At 37.9% G+C, this 20690-nt stretch overlaps 2 protein-coding genes across 2 annotated transcripts; both read left to right on the top strand.

The window, feature by feature from the left end:
- Nucleotides 1-7301: 7301 nt before the first annotated feature.
- Nucleotides 7302-9456, top strand: LOC121387210 (alpha-1,6-mannosyl-glycoprotein 2-beta-N-acetylglucosaminyltransferase-like). The gene is made up of 3 exons (XM_041518235.1): nucleotides 7302-7364; nucleotides 8387-9173; nucleotides 9431-9456. The coding sequence occupies exons 1-3, from the start codon at nucleotides 7302-7304 to the stop codon at nucleotides 9454-9456; spliced, it is 876 nt and encodes a 291-aa protein (XP_041374169.1).
- Nucleotides 9457-11667: 2211 nt separating this feature from the next.
- On the top strand, nucleotides 11668-12486 carry LOC121387211 (tigger transposable element-derived protein 6-like). Its single transcript, XM_041518236.1, has one exon. The coding sequence runs from the start codon at nucleotides 11668-11670 to the stop codon at nucleotides 12484-12486; it is 819 nt and encodes a 272-aa protein (XP_041374170.1).
- The last annotated feature ends 8204 nt before the right edge of the window (nucleotides 12487-20690 follow it).

The following is a 20690-nucleotide window of genomic DNA, read 5'->3' on the forward strand; positions in this document are numbered from 1 at the left end:
TGGCTAGTGGATTAAAAAAAAGCACATTCTAGAAACCCTGTTGACATGCAATCCAAACGTAAGGCTAACACATACCACCGCCATTATTACACCAGTTGTGGAGATCCGGCTGGAACGAGAAACATGTTATTACCGTGGTAATTGTTTAATGGAAACAAGCTATGAATTAAACTCGTTTTGTGTCGTGCATTAAATTTTATATTGAATGAATGAATGAATGAATGTTTAACGACACCCCAGCACGAAAAATACATCGGCTAAGTCAAACTATGGTAAATCATTGATGATCAACATAAGTGAAAAGGTTTGTTTGCTCTTGAGCTTGGCGTGGCCAGCCGATTGGTCAGGTCGGGCCTCCTTGACCACCCGTCTGGCTGAACTCCAGGCCAAAGTGGTGTGTTGCCAGAAAACATACCCGTAGACATGTCCCCAACTCAACCACCAGGATCCTATCCTCCAGCATTACGGAATGCACCTCACTGCTAACAAGGTGCCCCGAAAGGGGAGTTGTGTTGTTTTGGTCATTGTCAGAGAGAATGTAAATTTTATATGAATGGGTTTTTTTTGTTTGTTTTTTAAAGTTACGAATCATTTCAAAACCTTATTTCTGCTGTCAGAGGACTATTTGATTCATAATAATACAAAATCAAGCAGTTGTGTTGATTTGACCAGCCATTTTAAAAAACGTTTGCATATCAAAATAGCGATGCATAGACCCCCACCCCCCCCCCACCACCCCAAACCCCCTTCCTCCCTTCCACCCCAACCACCAACACGACAAAAAAAGAGAAGAAAAACAACGCCCGGCGAGAACGCTTTCGTTTATAGATGTAAGGCTTGATTATGGATTTAAGCTCCGCCTACTGATATTCATATGACGTCGCAGATTCATATGGCAGCTATAAGGCATGATACGAAACGAAATCAGGCATGTAAAAGAAGCACACTGCAGTTAGGAGTAACAAATAGTAAGTCTTTCTCTTCACTGTTATTTATTGGTGTCTATCTATCTGTGATATTTTTATTTTTGCACAGTCCTTTACGTTGTGTTTTTATTTGACTCTTTAACTTCATGCGCGTGCGCGGGGGGAGGGGGTTGGGGGTCGAATTCTTGTTTCATATTCCGATTTTTTACATTGCTGTGAATGGATATCGAAGTACTGAGATGTTATCATCACACCTGTGGGGAAATGAATAAGCAGACGACACGGCTATCTGACCATCAATCATGCCTCGACCCCCCACCCCCCCTCCCCTGCAAAATTTCCTGCGCACGCCCCTGAACTTTTATATTGCTGTTGATTATCAGTTCATGTTTTGAATTTACCGTAGTTTGACACCCAATAGCAAATGTATCTTTCGTGCTGGGGTGTCGCTAAACTCATTCATTGTGCGTTAATGACAAATGACAAATCAGGGCTCGCGCTATCGTTCGTCAAAGTCGCCACTTGTACCCCCCCCCCCCCCCCATCTGATTTTTAGAACCAAACATTTCTTCAACCAGTTTTGTTCTGTTGATCCGCCTCGTGGTGTAAATAAGCGTTATTTGCATGTCTGTGAGTCAGTCTACTATTCAGTAGTGTACTGCCAGCTTCTTCTCGTAAAGTTAGGAAACGCGATTAAATAAAATTAAATACTCTTTAAGTCATGTTGCATTGTTAATACTAAATGTTTGATTACTAGCGACAACAAGTTTTAAATTTTATTACTCGTGTTTTGTCATACCGGTTACGTTGTAAATCGAGGTCACGTGGTTGAGTTCATTTCCACGAAGTGGGTACGTTGGTGAGGAAGACATTGTTTCTCACGTATATGCAATCATTATTAGTTTAACCTATTTCAAACATATTAAATGGCGAAATTATAATTCATATCTGCTATATCTACTTATATAATATAAACGCCAACATGATACACCCCTCTGCCCCTTGCACAGAAATACAAGTCTCTCAAAACCGGCGTGAAACTGAATGAGCATTTTTCCACTTGTGAAACAGTCGCGAGCCAGTGTTTTGATAGCAATAACGTATAAAGACGTTTCCTTTGTCTATATTTTGGGTGACTGGCCATACTCTTGATTTGGACACCAAAACAATTACGAACAGTATTCAGTAAACTGAGTAATAAATCATACAGGTAAGTTTGGAGGGTAGTTACAAAAGAGGTCATGGGGTAGGGTTTGATCAAGACTTACGCACTTAAAAAAACATTTAAAAAATATATATATACATTTTTGTTTCATAAAATAAAACAGCCTGTCTGGTCATTTTGTTTCTAAAACAAATAAGATTTTTCTATTATATATACAATAATACATCTATTTATTAAGATATATGCATATAGGCCGGTGGCCAGTATCTGGTGTGACTGGTAACAGGTCGTTTCGCCCCTGTTACTAGATCGCCCGCGTCGTTTCGCCACCATGTAGGGTCGTTTCGCTCTTTTTTTTAAATTTTGTTAATAAAAACATTTATTCATTGCTTTATCAGGGCTAGCACTGCAAATGATTATTTCAATCAACGCTAAATCACTTTGAACTTTGGCTGTAACAGAATTTTGTTTTTACAGTTCACGACAATAAAATATTAATGATCAAAGCAAGTCTTCACAAATTACACGAAACTCTGACTTCACCGCTGATATCAAATTTGAATAATATGTCTTGTCAATTTCTTGTTCAATTATTTCTATTCATAGCTAAATTGCATAAATTATATTATATGTCTTTGGCCTTTCCTAGTTCTAGCAATATATCATCAAGTAAAATGGCGGCAAGTGTAAGAATGTACAAGTCCCTCTATATGAACGCCAGCAGATTTTGCAGACATAATACAATATCAAAACTATGTGCTAGAAAACTGACGAAGTGTATCTGTAAGTAAGAGGGACGGGATGTAGTCCAGTGTTAAAGCGTTCGCTTGATGCGCGGTCGGTCTGGAAGCGATCCCCGTCGGTGGACCCATTGAGCTATTTCTCGTCACAGCCAGTGCACCACGACTGGTATAAACCTGCTACATTTTTAATCCAGATACCGACTCCAACACATTTTATTTACGGTTATATGGCGTCAGACATATGGTTAAGGAGCACACAGATTGTCGCCACTTCATGGGCTACTCTTTCCGATTAGCAGCAAGGGATCTTTTATTTGCGCTTCCCACAGGCAGGATAGCACAAACCATGGCCTTTGTTGAACCAGTTATGGATCACTGGTCGGTGCAAGTGGTTTACACCTACCCATTGAGCCTTGCGGAGCACTCACTCAGGGTTTGGAATCGGTATCTGGATTAAAAATCCCATGCCTCGACTGGGATCCGAACCCAGTACCTACCAGCCTGTAGACCGATGGCCTAACCACGACGCCACAGAGGCCGGTCAATGTAATCACGATATCTAAAATTTGCAGTTGATGAAAACACCAGAACGCAACAAGGGTCTGTTACACAACTTCCTTTATATCTGACTCTCGTGTTGTCGGCAAAGAAAGCTGTTCGATTTGTCAATAAAGTTCATTTTATAATCCGCACCGAATAAACTGTAGGTTGTCTAGTTTAGTATAAGAAAGAAATGGTTTTAGAAAGAAAAAGAAAGAAATGGTTTATTTAACGACGCTGTCACGGGGATCCTATAATACCCGTAACTGAATGAAACACGATTATCCAATATCTCTCCTAACTGTATATCTATTAGATCTCTCTGTAACGGGCAGTTCAAAACCCTCGTGGCTCGTCTAGGTAAGATCAGAGATACGATCTTATATAAAGTATATGTAATATAGCACGTTTAGTTCACTAGAAAACACAACAAAAACACAATACACTTTGGAATCTGTATTAATACTACGCTGACAAATGTACTGCCGCAGTAGTTAATTAACAACAACAATATAATAACAACCCAGAACTAATCACTGGTATGACAAGTATCATTATGAACCAAAGTGTAACAAATCCTAGTCAAATGCTCCTTTCAATGTTGTCCATAAATATGTGAAGTACTCACTGTGTTCAAGATGTTTGTGTGTACCACTAATCACATTTTACTGAAACAATGTTTAGACGTCATGTGCATATGACCAAAGCTTGCTAAACTAATATGACACTGACAAAGAATTATCACAAAGTTTACTAGCCTTTAATTAATTTTGTCGAGTATGCATTTATGTGCAACAATATTATGAAGATGTCCCACCATACTAAACACCAGTGTTCTAAATTTAAAACGTCAGTTGTGTGCACTTAATTTCTTAGGCTTCACATTATATACTCATCTTGAAAAATCCCCTGGGGGAGCAGGAGGGAAGTATAGTGGGCCTTCGGTCTAAATGCCTTAGTGTTTAAAAACTAGCGAATGTCACTTTAAGATCCCGTCCACTGTAATCACGAAAGAAAGAAAGAAATGTTTTATTTAACGACGCACTCAACACATTTTATTTAGGGTTATATGGCGTCAGACATATAGTTAAGGACCACACAGATTTTGAGAGAAAACCCGCTGTCGCCACTACATGGGCTACTCTTTCCGATTAGCAGCAAGGGATCTTTTATTTGCGCTTCCCACAGGCAGGATAGCACAAACCATGGCCTTTTTGAACCAGTTATGGATCACTGGTCGGTGCAAGTGGTTTACACCTACCCACTGAGCCTTGCGGAGCACTCACTCAGGGTTTAGAGTCGGTATGTAGATTAAAAATCCCATGCCTCGACTGGGATCCGAACCCAGTACCTACCAGTCTGTAGACCGATGGCCTAACCAGGACGCCACCGAGGCCGGTCAATGTAATCACGATATCTAAAATTTGCAGTTGATGAAAACACCAGAACGCAACAAGGAACTGTTAGACAACTTCCTTTATATCTGACTCTCGTGTTGTCGGCAAAGAAAGCTGTTCGCTTTGTCAAATTTCAATTTATAATCCGCACTGAATAAACTGTAGGTTGTCTAGTTTAGTATAAGAAAGAAATGGTTTTAGAAAGAAAAATAAAGAAATGCCTTATTTAACGACACACTCAACACATTTTATTTACGGTTATATGGCGTCAGACATATGGTTACGGATCACTCAGATATTGAGAGAGGAAACCCGCTATCGCAACGTCATGGGCTACTCTTTTCGATTAGCCCAATGGGTCCACCGACGGGGATCGATCCACGACCGACCGCGCATCAAGAAAACGCTTTAAAGTGGGCTACGTCCCGCCCCCTTGTCTAGTAAAAGAAACAGACATTTATATACTAGAATATCCACTAACTCGCTATCGTCTAGGAGATCTGCTAACAGATTGAGTGCTGCCATCTACATACATGTATGAATGAATGCAAATAACACAATTAAGTGATATTCACTATGGCAAAATGGACATACACATTGAACCCGTTTGCTATTGTCATACAAAAGTTGGTCCAGGATGATTATGGGCATTTGTTTGGGATGAAAACACCAGAACGCAACAAGGAACTGTTACACAACTTCCTTTCTATCTGACTCTCGTGTTGTCGGTAAAGAAAGCTGTTCGATTTGTCAATAAAGTTCAAAGTTCAATTTATAATCCGCACCGAATAAACTGTAGGTTGTCTAGTATAAGAAAGAAATGGTTTTAGAAAGAAAAAGAAAGAAATGATTTATTTAACGACGCTGTCACGGGGATCCTATAATACCCGTAACTGAATGAAACACGATTATTCAATATCTCTCCTAACTGTATATCTATTAGATCTCTCTGTAACGGGCAGTTCAACACCCTCGTGGCTCGTCTAGGTATGATCAGAGATACGATCTTATATAAAGTATATGTAATATAGTACGTTTAGTTCACTAGAAAACACAACAAAAACACAATACACTTTGGAATCTGTATTAATACTACGCTGACAAATGTACTGCCGCAGTAGTTAATTAACAACAACAATATAATAACAACCCAGAACTAATCACTTAATTAGTTAATCACTAGGTGTCTAGTTTACACAATATTCTAATCACTTCATCGTGACACAACACCCACATGTGTGATAATTGAGAAACGCTGCCCCGGGATCTTAATTAGTAAAGGAATTACAACTCTATTCCTAACTGGTTAATTTTTAATTAACCCTTAACTACTCAATTCAATAACCTTGTAATACAGAATTAATACTAGTACATATCACAATAAAGACAATAACCTACAGTTTACCTAGGTCCTCTAGGATGACTGGTTAAGCTTGAATAATTTTTTAGAACAATGAATCCTACAGTTTACTTCGTCAGATTACCGGAAACACTGTCTAAATAATATAGGTATAATACAGTATTAAAATATTTAAAGTCACATCAATCACATCAAGGTTATACAACAGAGCAGAAATAAGATATTTACCAGTCCGGATGGACAACGTTCCCTGGGAGCCTTCCTATGTTTCTCCCCGATAAATCTAAAACCCTAGCTATTTATTTTAAAAACCGAATATCGCCTGGGGATACAAGGCGGCACCGAATACCTACAAGTGATATTTCCACAGAGACCAAGACGACAATTTTTCTTAGATGGCCAGACTTGCTGATGCCTAGTCGCCAAAATCACGGTCGTAAAAACCGCACTCGCGGAGGTATTACGTAACTGCTGGCCACATGGCCTCCGCATCTGGTCTGGGTGTGTATTGAAAACAGCTCGACCACCGTCGCGTGGAGGTATTACGTAACAAGGTGCCCACCTGGGCTTAAGTGCATATTGGAACTGCACACGGCCCTCTAAAACAATTAATATCGCCACAGGTGAAAAGAATTAAGAGCATGTTCCGTCACACACCCCCACCTCAAAAAGGATATTTCCTCTACTCTAGGAATATGGAAATATACTACATTAAAACAAAAAGTGCGTTAACCACCGCATCCGGGCATTTATAATACATAGTAATAAGGTTGAGTCTCTGAGTCCCTGGTATAAAATAAAATATATAAAAACAAAACAGAAATCAAGAATGTCAACACATTATCATAACGTTCAACTTCGGGACAGGGCATCAGCGATTACATTGGATGTGCCCTTGATATGTTCAATGGTAATTGGGAATTCCTGCAGAAGAAGACTCCATCTCAAAACTCTCTGGTTGGTGGCTTTCATTCTGTGAATGAAGGTAAGCGGATTATGATCAGTAAAGATCACCACTTGATGCAATGCTGATTTCACGTAGATCTGAAAATGCTTCAGAGCTTGTACCATGGCCAAAGCTTCCTTCTCTATAGTGGAATAGTTCACCTGGAGTTTGTCAAACTTTTTGGAGAAGAAACTTACAGGATGGGCTTTTGTTTGGGATTCTGAATGTCATCTTCCGTCTTCGTCACATGTAGTGGAGCTGAATCACAGCAAAACAAGGCATACAGAGTAAATGATGGCCAACTTCCTCTAAGGAGCGGTACTCACTTGTTGACGATTATCATTGAATACAGCCTACGAAATAATTATATTTTGAATACATTTCGGTTTTGTTTAACAATCTCATTTGTAGTTTTGTTTATTTCTGCTTTACTTTTGTCTAATCTCTATTTTGACTTTCGTTGTATTTTTATTTTACATTCACTCACCTATTCTATGTGTTACTTGTTTTACATATTATACTGTGTTTTTAGCATTTATGAATTTCCTATATATTTTAAATTTTAATTCTGATAAGTTTGAGGTTCCATTATTTCGAAATAAATTATACTTGTTCGACTCAATCCCCCCCACACTATCCCCTGTACACGCACCTGGAAAGAGAAATTTTGCTTACTTCGGCACTTAGAAGACAGAGCGAGGGGGGCAGAGAGAGAGAGAGAGAGAGAGAGAGAGAGAGAGAGAGAGAGAGAGAGAGAGAGAGAGAGAGAGAGAGAGAGAGAGAGAGAGAGAGAGAGAGAGAGAGAGAGAGGCGAGACGGGGTCAGATAGAGACAGAGGGGGGTGGGATATTTTAAAAAGTCAGGAAACTGGTCAATTATTTTTGATGTTTATTTTCTTTGTTATTTCAGATTTAAATGAAATTATATAACATTATAAATGAAGTTACAGTCAGAGCGAATAGAATGTCCACGAATTACAAAAATCGAAAGACATTTTCCTGAAACACGAAATTACTTGATGCCAAAGGAGACAAAATAAAATGTTCACAGATGTACCACGAAATATGAAATCCTTTGAAAATAAAAACATTACCAAGAATTAAACAGTTGTTTGAAAATACGTCATTTGACTTAACTTGAACATGTGATATTACACACACACTGAAAAGAAAGAAAAAGAAAGAAAGAACGAAAGCTCTTTATTAGCAAAGTACATTATGACAAGATGAGAATTTCAATCAAAAATACGATACGAATCATCCTCTTCTTTGTTCTTGTGTTCTGTTTATGCATAAGTTTGTCATTTCAGAACATGACTCGTTATAGTGGAAACCCACAGGTTGACGAATATCTACCCGCTAAACTAGAATCCTCTGGATCTGATGCTGTAAACTTTGATTCTCAGGAATCTACAACACATCGCAATGCAAGTCCTTTTATTCCAGAATGGAAAGACATGGAGACGTTTCGCCGGGATGTACAGCTTCTCAACCACCATGGTTTCATCCACAATGAACAAACCTTCACACCGAGGCTGACGTCTGAAAGTATTGTTATTCTCGTTCAGGTCCACAATCGCCCGGATCAGCTACAGATGCTGATTGACTCCTTTCGGAAAATGAGATATATCAACGAAACGTTAGTAATATTCAGCCATGATTTCTACTCCCGGTACGTTTTTAATGTAATAGCCAGGATAAATTTCTGTCCCTGTATGCAGATATTTTACCCATATGCTATTCAGGTATATAACAGCCGATTTCCGGGTAATGACCCTAACGACTGTCCGCGGAATTTACAAAAGGACGAGGCCAGAAAACGGAAGTGTAACAAGGCTGAGTATCATGACTTTTACGGATATTACCGACAAGCCCCGTACTCGCAGACCAAACACCACTTTTTGTGGAAGCTTCAGTTCATTTTCGAGAACTGTTCCTTGCTTAGAACTTTCGAAGGACTAATATTTCGAATAGAAGAAGATTACTATTTGGCAGAGGATACGATAGACTACATGAGAAAGCTGGATCGGCAGGCTAGGATTCAGTGTCCAGAGTATAAAATGTATATCATGGGCGCATACTCGGACTATTCACGCCGTGAATACAATCCAATCCAATCCAATAATTATTTACATGCTCATATACCACGAAGGTTTCAAGCATGTCTGTCCTGGGCATAATCTCTGGCCTTTGCCAGTGACTAAGTCCAGGACAGAAAAGGGTGGGGGATAAGTTTGAAGTGGGCAGATTTTGGAATAAGAATTTAGTAGTGTCCAGCGACTGCGCGGACCGACTAGTAGACACCGAAAATGGCCGTGTTCTACAGGCTAAATTTCGATTCCTTTCTGCACTAGAAAAAGCTAAAGTCTACGGAGAATAGACCTTCATGTCCGGACTAAGAATTTAAACCCAAAAGCTGCTCGGCCGAAAACTTTTTTAAGGTGATTTGAGCAATTGAACGGGCGCCAAAGTAAATTGCGTTGGACTATTTATAAAAAAATAAACATAGAAATTTTGAAGCTCGATCGAAAAAGTTTAAAGTCCAACTAAGCCCAAAAAGGAGGAACCTGTCCTAGTTAAGGTTGGCGCAGCAGGACTCATGGTGAGGTGATGGGCTGATCAGGTGAGAGATTGGGGAGTCCTTCCATCAAATACTCGATGTTTCGTTCAAGGACTCCTGTGTAGATGTCCCGAATACCAGCTTTAAAATTCGATGAATGGTCGCGTTGGGCATCTCAGCCTTCAGGAGTCCTTGTCTGTACAGCCCGTCCTGCTGCGCTGTCACATAAAGTTGTTTGGAGCGAGGGGACCCCGGATCTGGTACTTCCCTTGTCCAGACGGACGTTTGGCGCCATTGCTTGTTTGACCAGGGTCCCTTAAGTTGTTGAGGGTCGGTGAAGTCCCCGATGACCGCTTCTCTGTACTTCGCTGGGAGCTTGTCACAGACGAGAGGCCAGTCGGTTTGGTCGGACTTCTTCGGTGAGGTGACCGAAGACATCTTCCTCCTTTTGGACTCTCTCTGGATCTCCACTCCAACAACAGCAACCGGAGGTGGTGGTGGACTATCCGGTGGGTCGAGAACGACCACGTGTCCCGTGTCCATCAGTGTGGTTCCCTCAACAGGAGGAGCCTCCACTGTCAGTTGAGCTGACAGCTTTGGCCCCCCCTGGATGGTTCCTGGCGAGTGCTTCGGTCGAGTGGGTGTATCCGTGAATACAAGTCAAGCGCCGCGAGGAAAGATCGTTGGTATACAGGAATCGGGAGAGGAATGGCCTTCAAGAAACACTTCTGAAAGCTCTTTACAAAATATGCGAAATTATTTTGCCTGTTCGATGACTACAACTGGGACTGGTCGCTAATGCACGTAACAACTACGTGTATTCCTGATGGTTTTAAAATCTTAAAAACAAAAGGCAGTAGAGTATTTCATATAGGCATTTGCAAGGGTTTTCATCAAAACAGTAATTGCAAAACAGCTGATGTTGTGAACAATGTGCAAGGTATATTAAGTCGCAACAGAAACTATCTCTTTCCCGAACACGTGTATATCCATCAGAGTTTTTCATTGAGCACTTATCCGGCTGTTCATAATGGAGGGTGGGCCGATATTAGAGATCATGAAATGTGTCTGAGGATTATCAATAACCAGTCCATGTCTACAGAAGAAATGAATAAAATACAACAGAAGTTGTTTAGCTATTCATTACATTTTTAATTCCACTAAATTTAACTTGATTTTCTTCCTTACATTGAATTAGAGGTAAGGATTATTTCGTAACAAAAGCAATTTTAATACTGCACTTTCAATATTTATATATTTTTAATAAAACTGAAATAGCCTTCATTGGATATGAAAACATACGTGATGTCATCTTCTGATATTGGATTACAACTTGGCAAAAAACAGGGGTTTTTTTCTGGTTAAACCTTTACTTCATTATAGAGTTAACATTTAAATAGACTGGCACATGACAAATAGCGGAGGTCCAAAGAAAAGGGAATTATTATTATGACCTACGGCAATGCGATTTTTGTTTTCCTTTATACAATGTTTATGAAGGAAACTATACCAAAACCCCATTCCGTCATGTTAATATAGCTATCTATCTATCTGGTTGTCTGTCTGTCTGGTACGTAGGTATGTATGTATGTATATATGTATGTATGTATATATATATATATATATATATATATATATATATATATATATATATATATATATATATATATATATACAGTGGACTCTGTCTAAACCGGATTCTGTGTAATCCGGATCTCTGTGTAAACCGGTCCATTTCTAAAGTCCCGCCCAGCTACCGTTAAACTCTTAGGTATAAATATCTGCCTAATCCGGATTTTGTGTATTCCGGACTCCGGGCCAAAAATCCAGAACGAAAGAACCGTTCATGTATTAATTACCTCTGTCTACACCGGTTTCGGATTTCCCGAAACGACAGGCCTCTTAATTAGTGGAACAATGATCGCCAATTATTAAGGAATCGGGACGCCGTCGCAAGATGAAATACAAAACGTAATCCAGTAGTGTGAATATTACTCTAATTACGGTCGGACAGCCAATCGGAAAGCTTGGATGACATCTCAACTGTTCAACGATTGGCTACAACAACTTAACAGACAGATGCGGCGACAGCGAAGAAAAATCCTGTTGTTTATTGACAACGCACCATCCCACGGTCAAGATCTAAGTGTGAGCAACGTAACGGTGAAATTTCTCCCTGCTAACACCACTTCAGTGCTGCAGCCATTAGACCAGGGTATTATCAAAGCTTTCAAAGCACGATACCGAAAGTATCTGATGCGATCACTCATTTCGCGGATGGAAGACTGTGCAAGCGTGACCGAGCTCTGCAAGGCAATCACGGTTCTGGATGCAGTAAACTGGATTAACGCAGCATGGAAGGAAACCCAACAAACAACAATCGCCAAGTGTTTTATGATGTGCGGATTTCCTGTCACCTCCGAGCAGGAATCTGATGATGAAAATGATGACAACATTCCTCTCGCTACATTGCTAGCCACCATCTCAAGTGAAGTTCCAGTGGCTGAGTTTGTTAATTTCGATCACGATATTCCCACAGAGGACCCGGATGCGAGTGACTGGGAAACTCAACTAGTGGCGGCGCACAAATCTACCGACAAAGGTGAGGAAAAACCAGCAGACGACAGCTCAGACGATGACAACACAGAGTTGGACACAATGCCTGAACTAAATTATGCCGAAGTGCTAAAAATTATAAAACAAGTTAAAAACTTTGCGGCAACTAAAGAAAATAGACTTTTACAACCAGTTTTAAACTTGGAAGTCATGACAGAAGAGTTTGCCCTTGAAAGAAACATCAGGAACAAACAGACAGCAGTGACAGACTATTTCTCAGGTGAAACTCGATAAACTACGTGTACATTCATTCAACTAATAACAGTGACACTTGCCATTTAAATAAATAAAATGTTTATTCATTCGATACAGTCCATTCAATCAATGTGACACTTGTTAAAACTACCATGTCCTTGTGCTATTTGATGTGTATTAAATCAATAAATTATTTATTCATTTTACGTTTTATGTTTTATGTGTTAAGAGGTTTTGCAATTTAAAAATATTTTTATTGTCTTTGAAATGATCGATTGAAAGTCTGGCTTGCGGTGTAAATGTCACTGCTGATCGCGAGTCGCCGATCTTTCAAGAACCATAACTCTGGATGAACTCTGGCTAAACCGGTCCTCTGTATAAACCGGACTATTTCAACGGTACGAAGCGAGTCCGGTTTAGACAGAGTCCACTGTATATATATATATATATATATATATATATATATATATATATATATATATATATTGATTAATATTATATTTACAATCAGTGTATGGGACACTAACATTAGCATGGGGCAATTCAATGCAGATTTTGCAGCTGAATCTGCCACAACACAACATGTCATCTTCATTGTAAAATGATGAAAATACACATTGGGAACACCATCCCAACCAAGCGATGTTCTAGCTTTGTATATTGTAATGTAAAAATAATATATTTAGATTCCAGGGCTTTTAATTTCAGCAGTAAATGTGGATGGAGAATCAGGCAATCTCATAGGATTTTCATGAACTGTTGTTAATATTTAACTACATCTGTGCGATATTTCTTTAGATGCACAAGATCGAAACAATGTGTGGTGGTTTAATAAAGCAAGTTGACTAAACAAAATATAAGGGTGTTTCCAAAATGTCAGGTAAGTCAATGTTGGAAATTCATCAAACTATTTTTTTGTTCTTCTAAAAATTACGGCTTAAGTAATATCTAATTAAATAGCCGTAAACATGCACAAATTGTGTTCGTTGGGGGGGGGGGGGGGGGGGGGGGGTTGTTTTCAGCTAAGCGAAATAACGATCACTCTGTATATTAGACAAATATACGAAGAGGTATTCCATGTCTCTAACGAAAGAGGGTGTACGCATCCCCCTGCACTCTCTGCCCTGTGTCCACCGATGACAAGTTTTGTATGAAATGTTGTGTATGGAAGGAAGAAAGAAATATTTTATTTAACGACGCACTCGACAAGTTTTATTTACGGTTATTAGGCGTCAGACATATGGTTGAGGACCACACAGATGCTGAGCGAGGAAACCCGCTGTCGCCACTGTCGATTAGCAGCAAGGGATATTTTATATGCACCATCCCATAGAGAGGATAGCACATACCACGGTCTTTGATGTACCAGTCGTGGTGCACTGAAATAGTCCAAATGGGCCCACCGACGGGGATCGATCCCAAACCGACCGTGCATCAAGCGAGCGCTTTACCACTGGGCTACGCCTCGCTCCTAGTATGTATGGAAACTAACATATTCAATATTTGATTAACTGCGTTTTTAAAAGTGCACTCTCACTGGCGAAGCTAGAGGGGTATACCCCCACCCCAAATAACACCCGTGTATTTAGGTCACAATTTGGTTTCCTGTGGTTCGATGACATGACTGATAATGTGACTGACACACACACACACACACACACACACACACACACAATGTAGGTGATCCTCCCAATATAAAATACTGCTATCCCAATGTGTTTTCAAAATAACGTTGAGTCTTATTCGCCTTAACCTTACTTTGCCTATTGAGATTCGTTGAATACAATGTCCCACCTTGTACACAGGTATATGGTTATATTTTCATAGCTGACGGTATATTGATTATATTTGTAAACCACTGCATGTGATCAAGTTGTGTGTACACTTGGCGTCACTCATGCACTCGCCGAGGAAAGAAAAGGAAAATCTGTTTAACGATAGCTCTGCTCATATTAAACTATGCTATGGCTATTTTTGTGTATAGCAGTTAGTAACTTCGTCCGAACCAGTGATGCGTGACGGATATGTAGAGGTAGTGTTCACACCAAAGGGTTCGTATATTGAAATGCAAAACACACTAGTTAAGTGGGTCAGGCACAAACGGTCATTTATCAAATGAGAAGTACTTAAAATCATTTGTGTCACTAAAACCTAGTCATGTATGGAGTATTTTTGATAAGCTTATATATCCTATTTTGTGCTATGGCTGTGGCATATGGGGTTTTACCTTAGGATTGTATTTAGAAAGAATGCATTTGAAGTTTTATAAACAAACATTAGGGGTGAAACAGAACTGTCAGAATAATTCTGTGTATAGTGAATTCGGAAGATATCCGTTGATATTAAATAGACATTATCGAATTATTAAGTTTTGGTTAAAAATTATTAAAGCATTTGATAGAAAATATATTAAAATATGCTATAATATGATGTTTACATGACATTATTGTATCTCCTAATAAGATTAATTAGGCTATGTATGTTAGACATTTGTTGATTGACATTTCAGATTTTCAAAAGTATGGAACAACCAATGTGTTACAAATGAAGTCTGTTTTTTTGTCTGCTTTACGGCAACGTTTACAAGATATACATGTACAAGGCTGGAGGTCACGATTAAATGAATCCCCTAGAGCTTCCTTGTATAAACATTTTTCACAATTATTTTGTTATAAGCAATATTTCGTTTATGTTTAAGTTGAGAAATATAGATATACATTGACCAGACTTCGTGTAGCATCACATAGATTATCGGTTGAAACAGGAAGATGGAGCAAGCCTAACCCTATTGTATCAGAAGACAGAACATGTCATATATGTAATGTCATGGCGGATGAATATCATATTTTATTACCCCAGCAGTCACTCATAACAGCGAAAATATTTTCCATATTTTCTCACTGAGAAATATTCCGCATTGGTCTAATACTATTGGACAATTTGATGTTTACAAACCAATGCCCATGTCGGTACTAAATATGACGTCATCACGATTTGGCAAACACACACAATGATTTCATGTAGTTTAAAGAGTTTGCTTTTCCGGCTCTCTGTTTTTGGTGTTAAATTTATAACAAAATGTAATTTTAATGCAATTCATTATAGATTTTGTAGCAGAATAAAAAGAACTTTGGTTTTGAAAAGTATCTATGAACGTGATTAAAGGGACATTCCTGAGTTTGCTGCAATTTTTAAGATGTTATCGACTAACAGAGACTTTTTAACGATTGTAATTACATTTTTCTGCATAAAATATTAGTGACTGTATATTAAACGTGTTTCTGACCGTTATAATATTTGTACTAGGTTAAATTTCATTTTATTTCCTGAAATGTATTTTTTCGTACGTACGAAATTATTTAAAGACAAAATCCAGTGTTGGCTTCTTACAAATATTAAGACTACCAGAAACACATTGAATATACAGACACTGATATTCTAAACAAGAAAATATATTTAATATGTAAGTTTAATCGTAGAAATATTTTATTAGTCGGAAACATCTTACAATGCAGCAAACTCAGGAATGTCCCTTTAATGTACAAAGTTAGAGCTATTCTCAGAACAGTGCCTAATGTGGTTTACATAGTTTTTCTACAGGTTGGCCTTCGTTCAGGTGCGTCAAAATTAAAGGCTTTTCGAGAAAAAATAGCTGAAGCAATAAATAGAATAACAAACTCGGTACCAGATATTATAAAATGTGTGAGCCTCGTGAAATAATTTTCATCTGAACATTATTTCACGCGGGACATAAATTTGACAATAACTGGTAACTCGTTTATTATCCTCTATGTACTTGTCTGTCCACTGAATGATAGCATACGAAACAAGTATATTCCACACTATTTTAGAAAATATCCTAGTATGTTCAATTCATTGATTTGTGTAACAATAATAATGCCCAGGTATTAAACAATTTAGTTCTGTATTGTTTTAAAGCATTTCAACTGAGAAATAGTTTACCTATTATACATCTAAAGCTTCTGCGTAACACGGCAGTATTTAGGTATATGTTTAATTAATTACGTGTTCATGTAACTGCAGATTTTCGGGTGCTTATATATATATATATATATATATATATATATATATATATATATATATATATATATATATATATCAGAGAGTGTGTGTGTGTGTGTGTGTGTGTGTGTGTGTGTGCGTATTCATATACCACCATATGTCTGTGGGAAAGATCATACAAAAGACCCCATGCTGCTAATGGAAAACTATAGCGGGTTTCATCCAAACGTTTGACATCTAATAGCAGATGATTAAAAAAATCAATGTGCTCTAGTGATGTTTTAACACAGCCTTTGATTGGGTTTAGCCGATGAAGACCCTACATGTGTAACCCTATTGACATTTTTTATGGATATTACATGTTATAATAAACACGTAATACATTATGGTTTATTTAGAAGTTAGTGCAGTGTGCTTTTAAATAGTTTATCGTGTTAAATGTGTGGAGTGTCTCGTTGTCCATTTGCCTGAATACTGTACTTTTTAACCTTTGCATATATACATCTATATTTAGTATTTATATTTTATTATTTACATATAACATGTGACACTATAATAAAATATTTCTTCTTCTTCTTTTTCTTCTTCTTCTTCTTCTTCTTCTTCTTCTGTATTATTTAATGCAACATTTTTTATTATTATTATTATTATTTATTTTTTTTGGGGGGAGGGGGGAGGGCGGCGAGACGTATCGCAGTGGTAAAGCGCTCACTTGATACGCGGTCGGTTTGGAATCGATCCCCGTCGTTGGGCCCATTGAACTATTTCTCATTCCAGCCAGTGCACCACGACTGGTATATCAAAGGCCGTGCTATGTGCTATCCTGTCTATGGGATGGTGCATATAGAAGCACCCTTGCTGCTAATCGAAAAGAATAGCCCATGGAGTGGCGACAACGGGTTTCCTCTCTCAATACCTGTGTGGTCCTTGTCTGACGTCATATACTGCGCTCTGTTTCTTTTATATTTTATACTAACATTTAGTAAATCTCATGTGGTTTTACGTTGCTTACGAGCCTGTTCCACGGAAAATAGAATTGATTAAAACGAAATGTATAGGTTCTATGTATAATAATTTCAGCTATTGAATAACACAGTCAACAACGTACGCAGGTATACAACCATATTTTCATGTCTTGACAATCAGTTCGTGCAAGTACACAGACTATATTAAAGTTTGTGAAACTCCATTCCATGTGATTCCTCTTTGTTACATATAATGTATGTCGTAAATATTTCCTTATAGCGTGTATAGGAACAAGACCCGTTCCCGGAGAATGCCCCAACTGAAAGGTCGTTCCATAAGGCAGGCTTGGAAACAGGGCGATCTGAACGATCGAAAATCTGTCTGTTACCTGGGGGACGGGATTTAGCTCAATCGGTTGAGTGCTCGCTTGAGGTGCTTGCGTCGCGGGATCGAACCACCTCAGTGGATCCATTCAACTGATTGGGTTTGTTCTCGTTCCAACCTGTGCACCACAACTGGACAAAAGCCGTGGTATGTGATTTATTGTCTGTGGGATTAGGAAAAATGTAGCGGGTTTCCTCTGATGACCACGAGTCAGAATTACCAAATGTCTGAAATCCAACAGCTGATGATTTATCAATCAATTTGCTCCAGTGGTGTCGTTAAAGAAAACAACCTTTAAGTTCAATTGTCCGTTACCTGAACAAAACTATATGACAAGTAATTAATTAAGGTGGGATATGTTATATATTGTCAGTGAAAAAACGTTTGCCTGACGATCAATATGTTTTCCCATTCCAAACAGTGCCCCAGAATTGATTTATCCAAGCTATGTATGTGTTGTCTTATTTGTTGAAAATTATATAAAATATTCATTTCTGCTACTAGTTAGCTTCACCCTCAACTATCTCACCACATTGTAGACACCGAATAGCCAGAATTTAAATACCTAACCAGTGCGTACGGCTGCTATATTAAATGCCGTGGTATGTGCAGTTCTATATGTGGGAAATTCTTGTTAATGAAAAAATGTAGCAACTTTCCCCTGAACCTGTCAACATTTCCAAATATTTAAAACCCAATAGCTGATGATTAATTAATCAACGTGTTCTTGTGGTGTCGTTAAATCATGTTATTACCACATTGTTAGGAAAATCATAAAACTCAGGGGTGGATCGAAATGTTCGTTTGTAGGCGGTACAGTTCAAAGCAAAACACTGAAGGGATGTACACTGACGAAGGTTCGTAAATGTGGAACAATTAAGTTTTTTGTGATAGATACGATAAACGACAAATATATTTTTTGAAAATGGCAGTGCAACATTTACAGGGTGTATACCACCAAATCAAATCCCATAGACGACAATAGTAACACGTGTGTCTAAAACTACTACACACAGCGTTTCTATCAACATACATGTATACCACGAATATAAATAGTATCTCTCTCTCTCTCTCTCTCTCTCTCTCTCTCTCTCTCTCTCTCTCTCTCTCTCTCTCTCTCTCTCTCTCTCTCTCTCATTTCCGTGCTTATATCCAATTAAGTTTCAAGGACACTGTCCTGAGCACTCACCTCAGCTATCTCGGTTGTCTGCCCAGGACAGTAGGTTGGTTGTTAGTGGTTAGTAAGAGGCAAAAGGGTGTAGTACAAAATTGTTCACCTTTAAAGGCACTCAGTCACAGATTTAGTGGGCTTATATTTCTAAATATGGATTATAAATGAAAATAACATTAATTTGGAATACTAAACCTCGCTATTGTATCATCCAAAACATTTTAATTGATCAATTGTTGAGAGCAGCTTCATGTTTGAAAACTGGAACTCTTTTATGAGGAGTCTAAAACATATATACGACAGCCGTGTAAAGTACCCTTGAATTCTATATACAGTTCACTACCTCCGTGTGTAGAGGCTTAAAATAATTTAAAATATAATATGTCTTGACAAAATAACTATAAACTGACAATTTTTGCTTATTATTATTATGTTATTATTTTAATTTTTGTCGTATTATTATTGTCGTTATTTTATTTTATTTTTTTACGGAATTATTTTAATTTTTGTCGTATTATTATTGTCGTTATTTTATTTTATTTTTTTACGGAAGAGATTATTCGTTCTATTGTCAGTTTGTTTCAGTGCCATGCTTGTACACGGGCATGTATGACAGATGTTATTATTGTCGTTATTTTATTTTATTTTTTTACGGAAGAGATTATTCGTTCTATTGTCAGTTTGTTTCAGTGCCATGCTTGTACACGGGCATGTATGACAGATGTTATTATTGTCGTTATTTTATTTTATTTTTTTACGGAAGAGATTATTCGTTCTATTGTCAGTTTGTTTCAGTGCCATGCTTGTACACGGGCATGTATGACAGATGTTATTATTGTCGTTATTTTATTTTATTTTTTTACGGAAGAGATTATTCGTTCTATTGTCAGTTTGTTTCAGTGCCATGCTTGTACACGGGCATGTATGACAGATGTTATTATTGTCGTTATTTTATTTTATTTTTTTACGGAAGAGATTATTCGTTCTATTGTCAGTTTGTTTCAGTGCCATGCTTGTACACGGGCATGTATGACAGATGTTATTATTGTCGTTATTTTATTTTATTTTTTTACGGAAGAGATTATTCGTTCTATTGTCAGTTTGTTTCAGTGCCATGCTTGTACACGGGCATGTATGACAGATGTTATTATTGTCGTTATTTTATTTTATTTTTTTACGGAAGAGATTATTCGTTCTATTGTCAGTTTGTTTCAGTGCCATGCTTGTACACGGGCATGTATGACAGATGTTATTATTGTCGTTATTTTATTTTATTTTTTTACGGAAGAGATTATTCGTTCTATTGTCAGTTTGTTTCAGTGCCATGCTTGTACACGGGCATGTATGACAGATGTTATTATTGTCGTTATTTTATTTTATTTTTTTACGGAAGAGATTATTCGTTCTATTGTCAGTTTGTTTCAGTGCCATGCTTGTACACGGGCATGTATGACAGATGTTATTATTGTCGTTATTTTATTTTATTTTTTTACGGAAGAGATTATTCGTTCTATTGTCAGTTTGTTTCAGTGCCATGCTTGTACACGGGCATGTATGACAGATGTTATTATTGTCGTTATTTTATTTTATTTTTTTACGGAAGAGATTATTCGTTCTATTGTCAGTTTGTTTCAGTGCCATGCTTGTACACGGGCATGTATGACAGATGTTATTATTGTCGTTATTTTATTTTATTTTT

Source organism: Gigantopelta aegis, chromosome 13 (assembly GCF_016097555.1).
Source record: "Gigantopelta aegis isolate Gae_Host chromosome 13, Gae_host_genome, whole genome shotgun sequence".
Lineage (NCBI taxonomy): Eukaryota > Metazoa > Mollusca > Gastropoda > Neomphalida > Peltospiridae > Gigantopelta > Gigantopelta aegis.